This window comes from Aquarana catesbeiana, linkage group LG09, assembly GCF_042186555.1.
Source record: "Aquarana catesbeiana isolate 2022-GZ linkage group LG09, ASM4218655v1, whole genome shotgun sequence".
Lineage (NCBI taxonomy): Eukaryota > Metazoa > Chordata > Amphibia > Anura > Ranidae > Aquarana > Aquarana catesbeiana.
In genome coordinates this window covers 89,918,913-89,941,797 of record NC_133332.1, presented here as the reverse complement: position 1 = coordinate 89,941,797, position 22,885 = coordinate 89,918,913, and the positions used below count along the sequence as shown (strand labels likewise).

General features: G+C 44.7%; 1 protein-coding gene across 12 annotated transcripts in view; it reads right to left on the bottom strand.

Moving 5' to 3' along the window:
* LOC141107897 (uncharacterized) overlaps positions 1-22,885 on the bottom strand; it is a 53,317-nt gene that overhangs the window by 17,357 nt on the left and 13,075 nt on the right. For 3 of the 12 annotated variants that reach the window (XM_073598943.1, XM_073598944.1, XM_073598949.1), the window contains exons 2-3: positions 16,872-17,921; positions 5,221-5,301 (exon numbers count right to left, since the gene is read on the bottom strand). In XM_073598943.1, the coding sequence (XP_073455044.1) occupies positions 5,221-5,301; positions 16,872-17,921 (1,131 nt within the window). The remainder of the gene's footprint in view (positions 1-5,220; positions 5,302-16,871; positions 17,922-22,885) is intronic. The other 9 variants (XM_073598945.1, XM_073598946.1, XM_073598952.1 and 6 more) reach the window with 3 other exon arrangements.

Here is a 22,885-nt window from a genome sequence, read left to right as displayed (position 1 = left end):
CTTTGAAGAGCTATTTATAAACAATGGTCCAAAAAATGAAGTCCACCCACCCACCATTTTCTTTTTTAAGGGCATCATAGTAAGGTGGTTAAAGCTGAACTCCTAGAAAAACATTTTCTTCAGTTTTGGCTAGAATAGAAAATCCCGGTCAGGTTGGAATATCTGTCTCCTGAGGAGATTTATCCTCTTATATCACAAGGGCAGAAAGTCAAGAGAATCCATGCAAGCAAACATACTGTAATATCACTTTTGTTGGTATGGTGTGGAAAAACTTCTGTTAGCCTTTTTCTTATCTACAGTTCTGTCACCAGGACAGGTAATCTCCCCAACAGAGACAAGTTGCTCCAACTTTATTCAAGCCTAACAAAAAAATGATGGGCTAAAGTTCTACACTGACGTGCCAACAGATACTTTCTAGCACCAGAGTATGACAGTGTACCTAAGTGCTGGACTACAGTAACATGGAGAAGGAGACATTGTCTTTACAGTCAATTTTACTCTTATGTTCTTCTGATATGCTGGATGTTGTGTTGCACTATCCCCTCCAGTCAGCAGAGGAAGAGCTATTGCCAGTAAAGCCTATGGAACACTATGGTCAGAACGCTGAGGAACATTGGAATTGTAGTCTGAAACATCAATCACAGAATGAGATTTATTGACGTTTACAATACAGTTCCTAAGGGACATTGAGGAGGAAGGGGAGTGGTGGAACACTTTTATCAGACTGTACTTGAAAGCTCTTCCTCACTACAGCTTGGGAGCTGAAATTTGCATACCGGTCCTAGTGTACATGGATCATCCATGGGGCGAGTGACCAGAGACTGAGACCTGGGGGCAAATACACCCAGGGCAGCAGAGCAAAGACCACAACAATCACATCTGCACCGCTGCCACAGGGAGAACTGAACAACAAAAAAAGAGCTAAAGAAGACTGACCAATTGGGAATGATGTTAGACCACAAATTGTTCTAATGTGCTATGGCAGCTGTTGGAAGGCAACATGATTTAATATCATATTTCTGGAGATTCTTTCTGGTTGATACAACCAAGCCTTTGCTTTCTTGGGGGTGGTCTGGAATGTCTTTGTAGCATATCTGAAAGAAGAAATCAGGCCTCCATCAAGGCTGAACAACGCTTGGCTCCGGACCATCTGTTTTTATAACACTGCAAGCAATATTGAAAGGGACCATAGCTGACAAGATGATTGATGAATGTCCTGCTACAGAAGATCAAAGATCAAAGGCACTGAAGATTGACCAGGATACATAGAAATGGACAATGCTGCCCCTAGAAGCCAATACAGCAGGACGGACAGTAATATAATTTATTGAGGAGGACTGCCCCATAAGTACTGTGATTCGTCAAAGGTCTAGATGGGATTGTAATGGGGTTGGGTCTGGATGGTGTATGATTGAAGTGTAAAAGGACTGAACGAGTCAGAGACCTTCCTCTCTCTCTACCCTTTTTGCTCTTGGCTTGTGCCTGAGCTGCATGGCTCTTTCCACTATTTTGAGCCTCATGGCTATCTCTCTTTTGCCATACTAAGCCCAGCCGATGAAACAATATCTCAAGGAAAGCATTGTGATAAGTATCTTTGATGTTCTTTTGTCATATACTCTGTATAATTCTCTATAGTATTTTCATGTTAGCGTTTTGCTATCTTCTTGGGAAATAAATAAGACTTTGTTTTATTAAGCAGTGTGCCTTGTTTCATAGCTAACCTTGAATTTTTGTGATATCAACAGTAACATGTGACCAGCGGTTTAATAGACTAGCTAACTATAGGAATAGACTAGGTAATACATATGTGCAATAAATAGAGGTAATCCGTAACCACCTTTAAATATTATTTATTGTACCAATTACTTCAGCAGCGTATTTTGTGGGTATAATAATAATAATAATAATAAAATCAATAAGCCTAAAAAGCAAGTTTATTGAAGACCACATAAAAAATCCACAGATTAGAGGAGGCTGCTTGCTGAAGGAAATAGAGTACACCATAGGGCATGTACCATCCACAACTTAAGCCTCGGTAGCAGCAATGATGGAAGAGAACCCTCATACCAGCCAAAGTTAGTCCAGAGCAGTGTCAGTAATAACGCCATGGGGACAGAGCTGCTGACACTGGGTCACTCATGCCAAGCAGCCGAAGGATATCCAGGCAGTATCAGTAATACCACTATGGGAGAGCACTGATGTAGCTGGAACCACTCTCTACTGGACTGGCACACCAGAAGTAGAGTCAATGGATAGCTGGAAGTCGCTGTGGGTCAAAGTTAAGGGGGCCTGGACAGCAAGCATGTGTGTTACCATAACAATGCAATTCACGCTCTAGGTGCTTTTTATGGCTTATTGTTTTTTGGATTATACCCACAAAATACACTGTCATAGCACATTGGGACAATCAGTGGTCTATTATCATCCCCAATTGGTCAGTCTTCCTAAGCGCTTTTTGTTTTATTGAGGTTTACATGTTTTTATCTATTACTCCAAGTAGTATTTTTTAGCAGCTGGGATTATGACCTAAAGTACTTGCCACGCAATTGATGAGTTATGAAAGACTTTAGCGCCTGAGTGTGGAAATTATTACAGAGAGAATTGAGCATCCTCTCACCCTCTACTTTCCACTGCTGATCACCAGAGGCATCCTGTGGAGAGAAAGAGGGGGCCCCCTTCCACAGCAAGTGCTCACAGATGCACCTCATTGACTGGTGAATAGGCTCACTGTCCATTATTCACACTATTAGTAGGGTTACTGGAGGCAGGACATCAAGTATACTGCACCTGTACCACACCTGTACTGCACCTTTACTGCATCTTTACCACACTTATACTGCATGCTGTTTTACTTAAACTTAAACTTATTAAGTGCACCAGTGCTTCCTAAAGGGCCCTATCGATAGCCAGCAGAAAAACAACATAAAGAACTGCCCCTTCCATGAAACTATCCTGCAAGTTCCCTTCTCCCATTTCCTTAATTTCTATGAACAGCGCCTACCCAGTCAGTTTAGGCCTAGCATAGATTCCATTAGTTCACACTGGCAGTATAGTCCTAGTAATTTTTTCTTAGATCAAGCTTTATTGCTGCACATTGTGGCACTTCAGGGGACGCTGCTACTGTTTATGCTGACCTGGACATTATGTGTCATTTTATGCTTAACGCTCACTTTTAGCCATTTTGTATGCTGAACCTACCACAAATACCAATTTATTTGTATTTGCTTGATTATCAACTTTACTAAGTGGTAATGCATTAAAGGAGTTGTAAAGGCAGAAGGTTTTTTTTTATTTTAATGCATTCTACGCATTAAGATAAAAAGCCTTCTGTTTGCAGCAGCCCCTTTCAGCCCCCCTTACACTTACCTGAGGTCCCTCTTTGTCCACGAGTGTTTCAGCTCGGCTGATTGGCTGAGACACAACAGTGGCGCAATTGGCTCCCACTGCTATCAAAGTAAGCTAGCCAATCAGTGGAGATAGGGGGCAGGGCCGGGTCGGGCTCCATGTCTGAATGGACACAGGGAGCTGTGACTCAGCTTGAGTGCCCCCATAGCAAGCTGCTTGCTGTGGGGGCACTGAACAGAAGGGAGGGGCCAGGATCACCGGAGAGGAACCAGAGAAGAGGAGGCTCTGGGCTGCTCTGTGCAAATCCACTGCAACAGAGGAAGTAAGTATGACATGTTTGTTATTTTTATAGGGAAAAAACAAGACTTTACAATCACTTTAAGATTAATTTGCTAGCTGGTTTGGTGCCTGCTTTTGATAAAGCACTATTAGTAGGTAATATGAACTATTTGCCATGCTTCACTGTTTTTACTTGCTTTTTCACTCAACCTAGTCCGTCAGAGGGGCCGCAGCCCTTGGGAAAGTCAAGGCAAAGAACAGAGTACCCGTCTTATACAGAGGGTCCTGCGGGGGGTAGCGCTACAACAGCAAGTTCCTAAATACAATACAAAATGACAGAGCAGGTAGCCATTCGTATTTAGCTTATGGAGGGAGTAGAGTTAATACTGGTAATTGCAGAGAATAAACAAGGGGGAGACCCTTTCCCAGGAAAACTATGGGATCCTCTTATATAAGGGGTTCTTGTGTCCACTCACCCCCCAAGCATAATTTTGTATAGCTAAAATCTGAACCACCATGTTTTTAAAGCTGAAGTATATTTTGCTTAAACTTTGCCTTCCCTGGTTCCTCCTTTCCCCTGTCATCATGTTAATGAATTTATTAACAAAAATGTTTCTGTTTTAGTGACCCATCTTATTTTAGACCCACAGACATCCTCACTAGGTCTCTTTGCTTTTCTGTGCAATGCAGGAAGATCATGGCTGCTGGGAGGGGCCAGAAGGGTGCTGTACATAGCTTCCCGAAAACAAGAAGCTGCGCTAACACCCACATGAGATATTGAGCCTCCATGCTTGAAAGAATTGAAATCCATTTAATAAAAGGGACTGGCCAGGGATCGTCAGGCTGGAGATAAAAAGCCTAGATAGGTGATGCCAAACATCCTCCATCCAAGAAATAAGGTAGGCTTTATCTAACTTGCTGCAGCTTCTAATACACACTGCGAAAAGGTTACAGTGTGCAGTAAAATCAGAGTAAACAATTTCAGTACAGGAGAAGAGCCTATTGCTGCCCTTGTCATCACTGGGGAGTTTCCCCCCGTTTACGGGTCCTGGTAACCATTGTCACTAGGATTAAAAATGATGGAAAATCTAACATTTTTGAGATATCACAATAACAGGAGATAAGGGGAAATCTGTTTACAACTTTCTAAGGGGGAATATTTCCTTGCTTTGGGGAGATCTCTTCTGCTATATCACTGGCACAAGAAGTGAGGAGAAATCTCTGAGAGGGGACATGGACAGCAAATTAAAAAACTGACAAGGGTCTTAATCAAAAAAAGTTTTAGCTTTACATCCAACCTGCAAGAGAAACTTTCTTGGTAATGCACAAGCTCCTAGCGGCAGACCCAATGATTTTTTGGTTTTGCTTTCATTTTACTGCTCATGAAGTTCCATTATTGTTATTTTTTATCAGCATTATTATTATTATTATTATTATTATGAGAAGAAAAAGTAGAAACCCTAGTGTTCCTCATGCCTACCCCTACCACAATTTGTCCACATTAAAAAATGTCCCTTGGACACCCTCAGTGATAATCAGATTTCTGAATAAATGTACCCTGCAATGCAAACATAGAAAATAATAGCTTTTACTTACACATACTGGAGGATCCAATGCTCTTCTGCGGTTCAGTCTTAACCCATACTGTGGTGGGAGTTTGAGAGTCAACAGAAGCTGCTGAAGAGTTATGATTCATTTATTTATATAAGTTATTAATGCCATTGGAGGTATTTTAATCAAAGTTCAAAAATACAATTATGTTCTCAGCATTGAGAAATATGGGGGTGACGCTGATGCCACCAAAAAAATTTATGTTCAGCCATAGCAGCTGGCTTGTGATGTTGATGGAGTAAGTGTAGGTTTTCACACCATTCACCGACCCATACAGCCAAAAGACAGGTCAGTAGCTCAGATCCAGAGAACTCATATTTACAAGAGGAGAGATTAACAATGGCAACCCCCCATATTTCTATCCTGGGAAATGAACTTTAATGGTAAAAGCTTCCTATTGCTCTTCAAGCGGATCTTCACTTAAATCCCCTCTCCCCACCCCAACATATTTGAACTTTTCAGGAATGGATACCTTTTCTGACAATTCTCACCTAGGTGAAAATGATTTAAGTTTGGCCCTATCACCTCCCTGCCCGCATCCTCCTGGGACATGTCACATGTCCACATGTCCCAGGAGGCTGCAGGACTAATTGGACATTGCAGTGCAATCTTGCGCATGTGCAGTGGGGAGCTGGCGTCAAAAGAGCAAGAAGTCACAGCTGGCTCCCACAGCCAAGATGGCAGCTCTGGGGATCCGAAGAACTGGCCAGGGTGAAGACCGTGCTGGACTGCTGGGCTAGTGAGTATCTGTTTCTTAAAGAGGAAGTAAACCCTGATGGGTTTTACTTCCTCTTTATTTCCCTGCAACGCATAGTAGCCCATTATGTGTCACTTACCTGAAACCGAAGCCTGTGATGTCACCACTGTCCCCACTAGCAGCGAGCGTCCATCTGCACCTCTCTTCCTTCCGATGCTGTGAACTTCGGCTCTGTGATTGGCCGGAGTCGCATGCGCGCGGGAGCCGCCAGTCAAGGCATGACTCCTTTAGAAATGACAGGATCTGCCCTTTCTAAAGTGCGCATGCGCCGTAGACATCGGCACATGGCTTTTTTGTAAAGATCCCCTAAACCGTGGAGGTTTAGGAGATATTTCCAGCACCTACATGTAAGCCTTAATATAGGCTTACCTGCAGGTAAAAGTGGTTGTATAGGGTGTACAACCACTTTACGTCAGTAGCTACAGTATTGGCAGCTACAGCTTTTATTGTTTTTAAAACAAAGAGGAGTTGATCTTTAACCACTTCAATACTGGGCACTTTGACCCCCCCAGGCCAATTTTTTCAGCTTTCAGACTTTGAATGACAATTGAGTGGCCATGCAACACTGTACCCATATGACATTTGTTAGCATTTTTTTCACACAAATAGAGCTTTCTTTTTGTGGTATTTATTCACCGCTGGGGTTTTTATTTCTTTTGCTAAATAAATTAAAAAAGTTGTGTGTGTTGTGTGGTGTGGCAGTGATCAGAAACACTGACTGGTGACAGTATGTAAAAAAAATTAATTAATTAATAATTTCAATTTTTTTTTTGATTTTTCATTACTTTTTTTTTTTTTTTTACACTTTTTAAAAACACAGACCAGAGAAATACCATAGTAACACTGTACTACTCTGGGGAAGTGATCAGGATTTTTTATTTTTTTTTACACATTATGATTGCTTATATCAGTGAATTTCACCGGTATAAGCAACCATTTTTAATGAATGAAACAGATTTATTCAGTATTTACTATTGTGATTAGCTGTGATTGGCCACAGCTAACACATGGTACAGATGGGCTATAATTGTCCCTGTCTGTACCATGTGATCACTGTGACCAATCATAGCTAGTAACACAATTGTACACAATAAATGGCATGAAAGGAAGCCATCTATTGTGTACAATTGTCATGTGATCTGATGTGATTGGTCACAGCAATCACATAGTACCAGCAGTGGGCATGTACAATGATCAGTCAGACACAGCCGGTGACAGATAGCGCCTCTGCGCAGCTTGTAGGACATGTGCGAGGTGCGTTCTGGGAGAAATAAGGTCATATAATGGTCCACCCAGAATGACGAATGTCCTGCCCAGTCGTCAATTTAAAATAGGCTGGGCAGGCCTATGACGGATGGTCCTGATGCTCCCGAACCCTTACCATTCCCCCTTCTCTCAAGCTCTGACCCTCTGATCCTCCTTCTTTCTTGCTTCCCTTAGCCTTCCCTGGCTCCTTTCTTGTCAGGTGCGCACTCCCTCTTTCATTAGTGCCACCTTTCGGCTTCACTTCCTCCCGAGTCCCAATTTGCCTCTCTCCTCAGTTCTGTATACAGTACCTTCTCAGGACCCCTGGCAGCCTTATGAAACAGGCCTAGCCTCTGCAGCAATGTTAGTTCTCATTCTCTTCTTTATGTTTACTTTGCAACTTTTGGCAAATTTTTTGGCTGACTTGTGTGATAACTGTCAATGCTAGCCCCTTGCGTGGCCGTAACTTTTGCACGTTGGCTACTTGTTGAACTTGAATAAAAATTATTGATACAGAAAATAGGCTGGGCAGAAAGTGGTTAAGTCCTATATAGCGGATTACTTATTTGGCTAACTGAGTGCAGAATCTAGACAGAAGCTCTTTTCCTGTACATTCCCCTTTATTACCAGGTAATTTTTCAGTTCTCAGTACTGTGAGAGTTTGACGATGCTCCAGAAAATTGAATCCACCTACCCACCATTTTTTTTACAAGGATGTGATAGTAAGGTGGTTAAAACTGAAAAATATTTTCTTCAGTTTTGGATAGAATAGGAAAGAGTTTAGCTAGAGAGAGCTAAAATCCCTGTTAGGTTGGAATATCTGTCCCCTGGGGTGATATGCACTCATATGGCACCAGGGCAAAAAGTCAGGAGAATCTAATGCAGGCTTACAAAATATCACTTTTATTGGTACGGTGTGGAAAAACCTCTGTCAGTCTTTCTCTTATCTATAGTTCTGTCACCAGGACAGGAAGTGAGAGGTGATCTCTACAACAGGGACATACATTGCAATAAAAACCCAAAAGTTGCTCTAACTTTAATCAAGTCTAAAAAAAAATGGTGGGCTAGAGTTCTACCTTGAGTTGCCAGTGTATACTTTCTAGCACCAGAGTATAACAGTGTAGCCAGGTGCTGGACTACAGACACATGGACAAGGAGACATTGGGATTAATTTACTAAAGCTGGAGAGTGCAAACTCAGACTCATTTCTGCATTGAAACCAATCAGCTTCCAGGTTTTATTACCAAAGTTTAATTGAACAAGCTAAGGTTAGACGCTGATTGGTTACCATGCACAACTGTACCAGATCCTGAGTGCACAAGTTTTAGTAAATCTACTCCTTTGTCCTCTTTATGGTCAGTTTTACATTCACTTTCTACTGCTATGCTGGATGTAGATCAGCCCCGGAGCAGAGGGAACCTTAAGAGTAGGGGCCGCATGACTGGGGGTAGCTGGTGAGGTACACAGGAAGTGGTGGGGCAGGAAGTGGGGTCACTTTTTGTGTAGCACTCTGGGCGGGTCACACAGTTTAGGTACATGTGGCTGGAGCAGGGAGTGGAGCTTTTCATTCGGGAAAGAAAGTGGAAGAGTTAACATATAAGCTGTAGTGCTTTTACTGTTACCTCTTCGTGGAGCGCTTAGACAGTATACTGGAACAGCTCCACTTGGCAGGCTGTGGTGCACGGGGCTGAGTTGTTTGCAGAGCAGCTTGCTGAGCTGCTACCGGGACCGGGGGAAGGTATGTCGGGTCTCCCCCCCCCCAGCAGCGGGCACGGAGGTCGCGGCCTCCGGCGCGATTCAGCCCTGATCATGCCCCTAAGGTGAGCCGCTGCTCAGGGAGACCGATTCCGGACCATCCTCCTCACAGGGCCAAGTGTCATGCCCCTTCTTCGGCCACGGGGAATGGGAGGAATCCCCATCACAGGCGGGACCCGGCTAGGAGGGTGGTGTCTCCTTCCCCCTCCAGGCTTTCTGCAGCGGTGGACCAGGATGTGGTGGCGGCGCGTGCGGGGCCTTTCGCCCTGCATGGCATTGCCCGGTGAGGAAGAGCTGCCAAGCCGGACGTGGGCTACTCCCCCAGGGCAGGCCCTCGCATCAAGAAGTGGAGGTCCGGTTGAGACGACGTCGGTGCCAAAACAGGGTGACACTGGAAAAAGGGAGGACCCTGGTGAAGGTGGAAAAAATGGCGCGGTATCTAAGTAGGTATCCGAACAGGGAAGGAGTGAAGACGCTGTGGTTGGGCTTTAAGGAGGGTTTCCCGGTTCCCTGTGAATTGGCGGAGGTTCCTCCCGTCTCAGCCAACCTATGGTCAGCGTATGATCATTGGGACGTGGTTTCTAGTAAACTGCGGAAGGAAGTAGCTTTGGGTAGAATGGCGGGTCCCTTCGCGGTTCCGCCATTGGGGGACTTGGGGGTGTCACCATTGGGGGTGGTTCCAAAACGGGAACCAAATCAGTTTCGGCTTATGGTGGCTTTCCCACCCGAAAGGTGGGTCGGTGAATGACGCGATCGATCCTGCTCTTTGCACTGTCTTTTATGCCTCCTTTGATGAGGCGGTTCGGTGAGTACAACAGTTCGGAAAGGGTGCACTGATAGCAAAGACCGACATTGAATCGGCCTTTTCGACTACTGCCAGTGCATCCGGATAGTGTGTGATTGTTGGGCTGTTGTTGGGGTGGGGAGTTTTTCGTTGATAGATGCCTGCCAATGGGTTGCGCTATATCATGTTCATATTTTGAGTTATTCAGTTCCTTTCTGGAATGGGTGGTCAAGGATTTGTCGGGCCTTTGCTCGATTTTGCACTATTTGGATGATTTCTTGGTTATAGGCCCCCTGGCTGATCGTACCTGTACGATCAGCTTACCCACTATGCAGCATGTTTTTTAAGTTTTTGGGGTGCCGCTTGCACAGGAGAAGACGGAAGGTCCTACTACAGTGTTGAAATTCTTGGGTATCATTATTGATACTGACCGGATGGAGTGTCGGCTGCCGGTGGACAAACTGGAGAATCTCAAGGAGGTGGTGTTTGCAGTCAGTGTTGAGGAAACTCAATTTTGTGTGCCGCATTATGCCGATGGGGAGGGTGTTCTGCAGATGGCTGGCGGCGGCGACGGCTGGGGTAAAAGCACCGCATCACTTTGTGAGATTGGGGAGGGAGCACAGGGACGATTTGCAAGTATGGGAGCGGTGTTTCTTGAACAGTACAATGGTAGGTCCTTCTGGCTGGGGCCTGCGGTGCTGGCAGAGGAACTGGAGCTTTTCACGGACGCGGCTGAGTCTGTGGGATTTGCAGCTTACTTTCAGGGGCGGTGGTGTGCGGATAGGTGGCCGGAAGAGTTGGCGGGCTCAGCGCTGATCAGGAATTTGATGTTGTTAGAGTTGTATAGTGTTAGCAGTGGAGTTTTGGGGTGCAGAGTTTCGTGACCGGACGGGGTTCGATTTCATTGTGATAATGGGGTGGTACACGCGATCAATTTACTGTTGGCATCATCGTTGCCGGTGGTGCGTTTGTTGCGTTATTTAGTATTACATTGCCTCCTTTTGAACATTGTTTGTGCTGTGCATATCCCGGGTGTTGAGAATGGCATGGCTGATGCACTTTCTCTGTTACAGTGGGACAGATTCGGACAGTTGGCACCGGAGGCGGAGTAGATAGGGGTTCGGTGCCCCAGTTGTTTATGGGACCTTGTGCTGGCACCGTGATGGCGTTGGTTTGGTGGATTCTACCTGGCGGTCCTATGAACGGGTTTGGCGGGAGTGGTACGAACTAGTGAGTAGCATTGGTGGTTGTCCAGGCAATGATAACAGGCTCCATGAGTTACTTTATTTCCTGAGTCGGAATTGCGAGGAGGGGGTGTCGGTAGCTACCCTGAATTATAAAATGGCTGGTCTAGCGTTTTTGTTTAAATTAGGGGGGGTTGAGGATATTACTAAGGCTTTCATAGTGCGAAAAGCGCTGCGTGGTTACAGGAAGGGGCGCGTGAGTCCTGATTCCAGGCGTCCAGTGTCATTGGGAATGTTGGAAACATTGGTGGGGGTGTTACCCCGGGTTTGTTTTTCTCCTTTTGAAGTTCAGCTGTTTAAGACGGCTTTCATATTAGCATTTTTTGGGGCGTTGAGAGTGGGTGAATTGGTTAGTCCCTCAAAATCAGTATGTGGGCGGGGGGTTGGACGTCTCGGACGTGTCATTGCAGGGTGAGTCGTGACGCTGCTGATCCGTAAGTCCAAGACGGACCAGTTGGCAAAAGGGATCAAGGTTGTATTGGGGAGTGTGCCTGGCTTGGCAGTATGCCCGGTTAAGGTTCTCCGGGAGTGGTCGGTTTTACGACCTCCTAGTGGGAGTACAATGTTGATTCATGAAGATGGGTTGCATTTGTCAGGGTATCAGTTCATGGCGGTCTTCAAAAAGTACTTGGGAATGAGGGGTTTCTCGGTTGCAGACTATTCGTCTCATTCCTTCAGAATTAGGGCGGCAACAGAGGCATCGCGCTTGGGTTTGAGTGATCAAATCCTACAACGGATTGGGCGCTGGGAATCTCATTTTGTATGTCCGCCCTCACCTGCTGTAGGGGGGGGGTCCCATATGGCGTTTGTCATGTTTGTAATTTTTGTTCTATGGGCTGTCATTTCGGGGTAAGTGCATGACGGGTGTGTGATGGTGATTGTCCTCTGGGTCTATGTTTTTTGTGTTTCTTTCTTTTCAGGCCTGGTATGTCTGATGTGGATCCTGGGCCACTCCTATGTGCACGGGGGGCAAAGAGGGCATTGGTCAGGCCAGAAGGCCGTCAGTTAGGCTTCTCCTGGGAGGAGGCCAGGGTGCGGTGGTTCGGAATCCCAGGGATAATATGGTCCAGGGTAATGCTGGAAATTCAACAGTACACTCGTATGGACAGGCCCCCGGATGTGTTATTGTTGCACGTCGGGGGAAATGACCTCTGCCTTCGGGCTTCCAGGGAGCTGATCAGGGATGTCAAGTGGGATTTTCTCCAACCTCAGGTGGCCTTCCCAGATTCTGTCATAATATGGTCGGACATCATCAGGAGGGCGGCATGGCGGGGGCCCGGTCAGTGGAACACATTAATAAAACAAGGAGAAAAGTTAACAAGGCGGCAAAGTTTGTGGTCAGGAATGGAAGGTTGGTGGTTCAGCACCATGAGTTGGAGGGGGACAATGGCATTTATTTGAGGTGTGATGGGGTACACCTGTCAGCGGTAGGAATAGATATGTGGTTCCTGGGGCTCCAGGAAGGTCTCCAGCGGGCCTTGCGGCTGTGGCGGGTCACCCAAGCGTAAGTGTCACTGGTGGGCGTCTGTGGCAGGGGTCTCTGGTTCCTGAAAGTCGGAATGGTGATGGTAGATATATATATATGGATATATACTATCTGGTGTGGTACGGATTGGGACCTATCATGGGATGGGTACCTTTTCCTAACTGGTAATATGGACTATCGGTTATTGAGCTGAAGGTGCAATAAGGAGGTATGCATTTGTCCCTGTGCTGAATGGATCACGGCTAGGGGCCAGGATGCTGTGGTGGTGGTCAGCCGATGAGAGAGTGGGGCCTTCTTTCAGGAACCTCAGACGTAGCATTAAAATGTTCTTTATGGTTAAAATATGTTAGTTAGAAATATATGTTATATATATATATATATATATATATATATATATATATATATAACTAAAAAGTTATTTTTATACAATTTTGGTGTTCGGATTTAATAAAGGGGCTTTTTGGCCATTTAATCCAGAAGGTGTCATGTGTTTCATTAGTTTTTGGGGGTTTAAGTAGATTAAGCATGGGAGTGGTTTGCCATGGGAAAATAGTCTGGGCAACGAGCATATCAGCATTACACCAATCATGTATTGCACTATCCCCTCCAGTCAGCAGAGGAAAAACAATAGCCATAAAAGCCTATGGACTTCTGTGCAGCACAATGAGGATCATGGGAATTGTAGTCTGAAAGACTGGGATTTATGGACCTTTTGCAGTACAGTTCCCATGGGACACTGAGGAGGAAGCTGGTGCAAGACTGTACTAAAAGACTGTACTACCAGACTATACTAAAAATCCCTTCCTCCAGCGCTGGAACTGAGATGTGCACATCGGTCCTGGTGCACACAGATCTTCCATGGGTTAAGTGACCAGAGACTGCAGCGATTACATCTACACCGCTCCCGCAGAGAGTATCCTTTCACCCTCTACTTTCCACGGCTGATCTCCAGAGGCATTCTGAGGAGAAAGCGCTTACAAAGCGCGGGTGACCACGCTCCTTCCGGATCCGCTGATGAAGTCCCCGCCCACTCTGACGCAACGCGTTCGGAAGAAAGGGAGCATCGTGACGTCACCCGCGACCATCTCGTAACTTCACCTTGTTCATGCTTATACATCTGGCACTGGATGAGTGCCTTGTCTGTAAGTTTTTTACCTTGCTTTTTATTACATTAAAGTTTATTACGGAGAACACTATGGTCTACCCCCTTTTATGTTTACATGGTACTTACGCATGGGGATTGATTTACTCTGCATATGGCTCATCTACTACCGCTGCTTGATTGATCCGGATTTGCTGCTTACCTGCTCTGGTGCTGAGGTGAGAGGCCATTTCTTGTGTTGGTGGAGGGATCACTTTTACCCACAAAGTTTCCAGCATGATGTCACAACACTCATGATTGCTTGATTTATATGGACTAGTTCTTGTATCATTATCATTTTTAGCGCTGCACCACCTGCTTTATATTACTCTTAGGGATTTGATTTTTGACCCTGGTGTTCAGCTGCTTTCTGTTATTTGTGTACATAGTTGCGCTGATTTGTTCTCTTTTTTTCATTCTGAGGAGAGACTGAGGGTGCCCCCTTCTACAATAAAAGTTCACAGCTGCACCGCAGGGACTGGTGAATGGATTCACTGCTCATTGTTCACACTGCTAGTAGGGACTGGGTTACTGAAGGCAGGACAGTATACAGGGCAGTATAATGCACCTGTACCACACCTATACCATACCTTTACTGCATTTTTACTGCTATCCTGCATGCTAGTTTACTAAACCTGCTGTTAAGTTCACCAACACTTCCTAACCACTTGCCTACTGGACACTTTTACCCCCTTCCTGCCCAGGCCATTTTTCAGCTTTTAGTGCTGACCCACTTTGCATGACAATTGCGCGGTCATGCTACACTGTACCCATATAAACATTTTATAATTTTTTTTCACACAAATAGAGCTTTCTTTTGGTGGTATTTAATCACCACTAAGTTTTTTATTTTTTGATAAAATAATGAGAAAATCCCATAAATTTTGTAAAAAAACAAAACGTTTTACATAGTTTGTTATAAAATTTTGCAAACAGGTAATTTTTTTCCTTCACTGATGTGCCCTAATGAGGCTACAGTAATGGGCACTGATAGGCTGCACTGATGGGCACTGATAGGCTGCACTGATGGGAACTGATGAGGCAGCACTGGTGGGCACTGATGAGGAGACACTGATGAGACTGCACTGATATGCGGAACTGATAGGCAGCACTGATAGATGAGGAGGCACTGATGGGCACTGATTGGTAGCACTGATTGGCAGCACTGATTAGCAGCACTGGTGGGCACTTATTTGCAGCACTGGTGGGCACTGTTGGGGCTGCACTGATAATCAGGACACTGATAATCAGTGCCCTGATTATCAGTGTAGATGTCCCTTTCACACAAGGCAGTTATCAGCTCTCCTATCCTCGTGCTGTCAGCGTGAGTAAAGAAATGGCGATAACCGGCTTGTGTTTACATCGTGATCAGCTGTTATTGGACACAGCTGATCAGGTGGTAAAGGGCCAATGTGATTGGCCCTTTACCCCGATCTGTGATCAGCTGTGTTTTAAGGACATAGCGATCACAGAGTGCTCCATCATATGCTACCCTCCCAGAACTGGTCGACCACGTTGTAGTCGTCATTCAGCTATAGCGCGGTCGAGAAGTGGTTTAAGGGCTCCAACAATAGCCAGCAGAAGAGTAACCTAAAAGGACTGCCCGCCCATAAAACCATCCTAAAAGTCATTTTGTTCTCTTCTCCCATTTTCTTAAAGGGGTTGTAAAGGTAAATTTTTTTTTTTAAAAAAATAACAAACATGTTATACTTACCTTCACTGTGCAGCTCGTTCTGCACAGAGTGGCCCCGAACCTGGTCTTCTGGGGTCCCTCGGCGGCTGTTTCAGCTCCTCCCCGCAAGCATTCACCACCTTAATGCGAGCTCCCGCATGGTGGTGAGTGCTTGCGGGCGCGCTCCCGTGATACAGCCGGCGGCTATAGCCGCTCGCTGTATCACTCGGCCCCGCCCCCCGGCGCGCCGCGTCATCGGATGTGATTGACAGCAGCGCGAGCCAATGGCTGCGCTGCTTTCAATCCATCCACTGCAGCCAATCAGCGACCAGGCTGAGCTGCAATGGAGATAACGAGAACGAGCAGCGGAGATTCGAGGCGTCAGGTAAGTAAAACGGGGGGGCTGGGGGCGGCGGTATTGTCAAAAGTTTTTTCACCTTAATGCATAGAATGCATTAAGGTGAAAAAATGTTTACCTTTACAACCCCTTTAATTAAAAAGTGTAAAAAAAAAAAAGGGGGGGGGGCCTGACATGTAGGATGTATGGGGCCCCGTGATTTGTAACAGCAGCCCTTATCACTGTCACAGGAAGTGAGGAGAAATCTCCCAGAGGGGACACACACAGCAAACTAAAAAAAACTGACAAGGGTCTTAATCAAAAAAAGTTTTGGCTTTACATCCAAACTGCAGGAGAAACTTTCTTGGTATAGCACAAGCTCCTAAGTGGCAGGCCCAATGACGTAGCAGTAGCAGCAGCACAGACACAAGGGTGTTGATTTGATAAAACTGGAGAGTGCAAAATCTGGTGAAGCTCTGCACAGAAACCAATCAGCTTCCAAGTTTTTTTTTGTCAAAGCTTAAAGTGGATGTAAACCCTCACATAAACCCAGTGAAGTGAACAGCCTCAGATGATACACGGGGATGAAACAAATCCTCCTACATAAGTTTTACATGTATATCTGCTGTCTTCAGCTTTAAATATATTCTTTAGAAAGTTTGGATCGTGTTAGATTTTCTTTTCCTGGTTAGCACTGCATTGAAGCTTGGGCATACAGCCAAGACAGCTGATTGGAGGAAAGGCACACCCCTGCCCCCTCTCCTCATAGGTAGAGACTTTGAGCTCTGTTTGTTGAATCGTTCAGCGCTCTGCTAATCTATTTATAGCATCCATCCCAACACAAAACTTAGGCTGCTTTTATTACATACAATGGATAATTTGTCAGAAGTTCTCAAGCTGATGGCAGAAGAACGGAGCAGGAGACAGCTATTAAATAAAAATTAAATAGGGCTTTAAAGAGAGATAAGAAAACACTAGAGATATATGTGCCCAGCTCAGATTTCATGAATCAGGTTTACATCCACTTTAATTGAACAAGCTGAAGTTAGAAGTTGATTCGCTACCAAGCACAAGATTTTGCACTCTCCAGTTTTAGTAAATCAACCCCAATTTGTCCACTTCCAAAAATTTCCTATAGACATCCTCAGTGGTAAACATATTGCTGAATAAATGTACCTTACAATGCAAACATAGAAAACAATAGATTTTACTTACACGTACTGGGGGATCCAGTGCTCTTCGGCGGTTCAGTCTCAATGCATACTGTGGCGACCGTTTGAAAATTAACAGAAGCTGCTGAAGAGTTATGATTAATTTCTAAGGCATTAATACCATTGGCGGTATTATAATCAAAGTTCAAAAATACAATTTTGTTCACAGCATTGAGAAATATGGGAGTGACGCTTGTGCCACCAAACAGATTTATGTTCAGCCATAGCAGCTGGCTAGTGATGTTGACGGAGTAAGTGTAGGTTTTCACACCATTCACCGACCCATACAGCCACAATGACAGTACAGGCCCAGATGATGCGGTTGTCTCATTTATCACAAAGTGAACAGGGATTAGCAAAGGATAATCTCCTGACAGCTCTGTTGATGCTGAAACAATCTCTACGATTCCCTTCTGAGATTCTGGTACCAAAATCAGAATTTTTACATCAACATTCGCCGGTTCTTCAACGACAGTTTGGCCAAGTGCCCGGTTGACACTGGGGGTTCCAGTTAGCTGAGTCTGCTTGCATGGCGTGGTGACAATGTGAAGGCCAACAAAGGCTTCTGAAGAGTCATGATTGAAATTTAAGCGAGGAAGGCCATCAGCGGTATTGTAATCAAAATTTAAAACTACTCTTGTTTCTTCAATTCCATTTAAAGATATGGGGGTCACACTAAAGACACCAAACAGATTTATATTCAGCCATAGCTGCTGGTTAGTGATGTTGTTAGAGTAAGTATAGGTGCTCTCACCATTTATCACTGCCTCCAGCCACAAAGACAATACAGGCCCGGGTGTACAGGTATTACTGGCACAGTATGTCTCGTTTTTCACAGCTGTAACCTGGACTAGAAGGGGATACAGTTCTGTCTTCTCCTTTATTGCTGAAACAATAACTGTTCTTCCCGTCTGAGACTCTGGTACAAAAATTTTAATTTTCAAATCGATGTTCCCATGTTCTTCAATGAAAGCCTGATCAAGTTTTCCTGTTTCCTGAGCAAAGTTTACCCCCAACGGTTCCTTAAAGAGGAGGCCACAGTATGCCGTCTTGACTGCAATAAAAATATAAAAAAAGAAATATATGGGTCGTGAGTTGTCATCATCAAAAATCCACATCATACACTTTAAAGTATGATCAGGGCAAAATAGGAAAAAAAATAGTGTGCAGTATATATTTGCAATACATGCATGTTTCCCTCCATGTTTGTCTCTTAACAATTGCTGCAAAAACAGAAAAATACCTATCTGTTGATCTATCAGAAATCCAGTGAGCTCCTAAATTACTGTTTACAATATTACAAAATTCCAAAGCCAAATTTTCAGCTTTTCCCAGTTCTTCTTTTGTTGGACTACAGATCACCTCCATCACATAAGGGAAGTGTCCTGTAGTCCAGCAGGGGGAGAACTAGCCATAGCTGACAACACCTCTTTGAATATCTGTACTTGCAGTATTTTTAAAGAGATACATGTGTAAATGATAAATCATTCATGTATTACAAAGGTATACTGAATACTGTATGCTTTTTTCTTATGTTCTGCTCAGTTATAAACTTTAAAGTGGTTCTAAAGGCAGAAGGTTTTTTTACCTTAATGCATTCTATGCATTTAACCTTTTCATGACTAAGCCTATTTTTGAAATTTGGTGTTTACAAGTTAAAATCCATATTTTTTGCTAGAAAATTACTTAGAACCCCCAAATATTATATATATATTTTTTAGCAGAGAATAAAATGGAGATTGTTGCAATATTTTATATCACACGGTATTTGTGCAGCGGTGTTTTAAACGCAAATTTTTGGAAAAGGGACACTTCTATGAATTTTAAAAAATCCAAACAGTAAAGTTACCCCAATTTTTTTATATAATGTGAAAGATGATGTTAGGCCGAGTAAATAGATACCAAACATGTCACGCTTTATAATTGCACGCACTCGTGAAATGGCAACAAACTATGGTAGCTATGAATTTCCATAGGCGACACTTTAAATTTTTTTTACGGTTACCAGGTTAGAGTTACAGAGGAGGTCTAGGGCTAGAATTATTGCTCTCACTCTGACGATGCCGGCGATACCTCACATGTGTGATTTGAACACCGTTTACATATGCGTGCGTGACTTCCGTATGCATTTTCTTCGCTGCGCGAGCTCGCGGGGACGGGGGCGCTTTAAAATTTTTTTTTTTATTTTTTTTATTTATTTTATTTATTTTTATACTTATAAATTGTGTTTAAAAAAATGTTTTGTTTTTTTTACTTTTATTGCTGTCACAAGGAATGAACATCCCTTGTGACAGTAATAGGTGGTGACAGGTACTCTTTATGGAGGGATCGGGGGTCTAAAAGACCCCCGAACCCTCCTTTATACTTCAAAGTATTCAGATCGCCGAAAACGGCGATTCTGAATACTGTGTATTTTTAAAAATTGGGCACCATTGGCAGCCGAGTAAACGGGAAGTGACGTCATGACGTCGCTTCCGCGTTTACATTGAGAAGGCTGGAACGAAGCCGCCGACAGCTTCGTTCCAGCCCGCCCACAGCCGCCGGAGGCACCCGATTGGACACCGGGCCTCCCGATCGCACGGGAGGCCCGGTAAGAGCGGCGGGAGGCGGCCGGAGGGGGGGATGTCCCCTCCCGCTCCTCTGGTATAACAGCCGAGCGGCTTTTTAGCCGCATCGGTTGTTATACTTGGATAGCCCATCGCCCGCTCGAAACAACGGTACTGGGATGATGCCTGCAGCTGCAGGCATCATCCCGGTATAACCCCGGAAAGCCGAGTACGCATATCTGCGTACGGTCGGCGGGAAGAGGTTAAGAAAAAAAACTTCTGTGTGCAGCAGCTCCCATAATACTTATCTGAACCCGATCTTGATCGAGTGATGTGCTCGTGAGCATCGGCTCTCCATAGATTCTCCCTCCTCATTGGCTGAGACAGCAGCAGGCACCATTGGCTCCCGCTGCTGTCAATCACAACCAGTGAGCCAATGAGGACAGAGAGGGGGTGGGGCCGAGCTGCAGCTCTGTGTATTAATTAAAACACAGAACAGTGGCTGGGGAGCGAACCTGTTTGGGTGCCCCCAAAACAAGCTGCTTGCTCTAGGGGCACTCGGCAGGAGGAAGGAGCCAGGAGCGCTGGCGGCGGACCTGAGAACAGGAAGATTGGGGGGTGCTCTGTGCAAAACCACTGATCTGTTGCAAAACCACTGCACAGAGCAGGTAACTATAACATGCTTGCTAAAAAAAAAAAAAGGACAATCCTTTAATATCACTCTAACCACTTGCCGACCAGCTGCCGTCATTATACGCATTTTTCCGCAAGACGTTGTAGCTGTACGTCGGCTCCTTTAAGTGGGATAGCAGGCACGCGCACGCTGCACTGTGGGGGTGCCGATGCTCGTGACCGGCGGTTGCAATGACCGCTGGCCACAAGAGGCAGAACAGGGACGAGCGTGTAAACAAACAAATCCCTGTTCTAAGAGGAGATGCAGATCGTGAGTTCCTAATAGCTAGGAACCACGATCTGTCATCCCCTATAGTCAGTCTCCTCCCCCTACAGTTAGAACACACAGTCAGGGAACATAGTTAACCCCTTGATCTCACCCTAGTGTTTAACCCCTTCCCTGCCAGTGACATTTATACAGTAATCAGTGCATTTTTATAGCACTGATCGCTGTATAATTGTCAATCGTCCCAAAAATGTGTCAAAAGTGTCTGATGTGTCCGCCATAATGTCGCAGTCACGATAAAAATCGCAGATTACCGCCATTACTAGTAAAAAAAAAATGATAATAAAAATACCATGAATCTATCCCCTATTTTGTAGACGCTATAACTTTTCCGCAATCCAATCAATATACGTTTATTGCGGTTGTTTTTTTACCAAAAATATTTAGAAGAATACATATTCGCCTAAACTGAGGAAAAAATTGTTTTTTTTGATAAAAATGTTGTAATATTTATTATAGCAAAAAGTAAAAGATATTGGGGATTATTTACGAAAGGCAAACCCACTTTGCACTGCAAGTGCACTTGGAAGTGCAGTCGCTCTAAATCTAAGGGGTAGATCTGAAATGAGGGGAAGCTCTGCTGATTTTATCATCCAATCATGTGCAAGCTAAAATGCTGCTTTTTGTTTTCCTTGCATGTCCCCCTCGGATCTACAGCGACTTTACTTTCAAGTGCACTTGCAGTGCAAAGTGGATTTTCCTTTAGTAAATAACCCCCATTGTGTTTTTTTCAAAATTGTCGCTCTTCTTTTGTTTATAGAGCAAAAAATAAAAACTGCAGAGGCAATCAAATACTTCCAAAAGAAAGCTCTATTTGTGAGAAAAAAGGACGTCAATTTTGTTTGGGTACAGCATCGCAGAACCACGCAATTGTCAGTTTAAGCGACGCAGTGCCGTATCGCAAAAAATGGCCTGGTCATTCAGCAGCCAAATTCGGGGGTTAAAGTGGTTAACCACTTCAATACCAGGCACTTACCCCCCTTCCTGTCCAAGCCAATTTTCAGCTTTCTGCGCTGTCGCTGTTTAAATGACAATTGCGCAGTCATGCTACACTGTACCCAAACAGAATTTTGTTCCCACAAATAGAGCTTTCTTCTGGTGGTATTTGATCACCTCTGCGTTTTTATTTTTTGCTAAACAAATAAAAAATACCAAAAATTTTGAAAAAAAAAAAAGTTTTGCTTTTGTTTCTGTTATAAAATTTTGTAAATAAGTAAGTTTTCTCCTTCACTGATAAGGCAGCACTGACGGCACTGATAAGGCAGCATCAATGAGCGGGCACTGACGGGCATGAGGATGGGCACTGATATGCGGCAGTGATGGGCACTGGTAGGCGGCACTGATGGGTGGCACTGATATGCAGCACTTATGGGTATTGATAGGCGACACTGATGGGCACTCATGGGCGGCACTGGTGGGCACTGATGGGTACTGCTAGGCGACACTGATGGGCACTGAAAGGCTGCAAAGATGGGTAATTATGGGTGGCACTGATAGGCGGCACTGCTGGGCACTGATGGGCTTTGATACGTGGCACTGATGGGCACTGGTACACGGCACTGATAGGCATCCCTGGTGGCACTGGCAGTGGTAGGCATTGTGAGTGGGCACTGATTGGCAGCTGCCTGGGCATTGAGTGGCAGCTGCCTTGGCACAGATTTGCATTTCCCTGGTGGTCCAGGGGGGCATACCTGGTGAACAAGTGTGCATGGCCATCCTGGTGGTCCTGGGCGGCATGATGGTGGTCCTGGGCAAGATTCGAGGGGGGGCTGCGCTGATAAACAATCAGCACAGGCCCCCCTGTCAGGAGAGCAGCCGATTGCCTCTCCTCTTCTCGCGTCTGTCAGACGCAAGTGAGGAAAAGCCAGTCAACGGCTCTTCCTGTTTACATCGTGATCAGCCGTGATTGGACATGAGTAATCACGTGGTAAAGAGCCTCCGACGGAGGCTCTTTACCGAGATCGGTGTAGTGGTGTGTCAGACTGACACACGGCACCACCGATCTCCGCAATGCGTGCCCCCACGGGCGTGCGGCGGCTGTTATCCTGCTGGACGTCATATGACGCCCAGTCAAGATAACGCAACCACCACCCGGCCATCATTTTGCTATAGGCCTGGTGGGAAGTGGTTAAAGTATATTCATAAAACATTCACAGAGCTCTTCATCCTATGAAACTGCATGTACTTTTGTTTTGTGTGAGCAAGGATACAATGTTTTTAGGCTATTTTCTTTCCAGGGCAAATGTTATTAATTCATACATATATATATATACAGTATATATATAGAGTAAATTAGGAAAATACTGCATTATGAATCCTAAATGGAGCTGAGGATCATATGAAATTACTATATTTGTAAGCTCCATCTAGTAGCCATAATGTGGTATTTTCCAGAATTATTCTATCCTGTATGAATTAATAACATTGGACCTGGAGAAAAAACAGTCTAAATGTTGCCCCCATTCACACAGAACAAATGCACATGCAGTTTTACAGGATGAATAGCGCTATTAA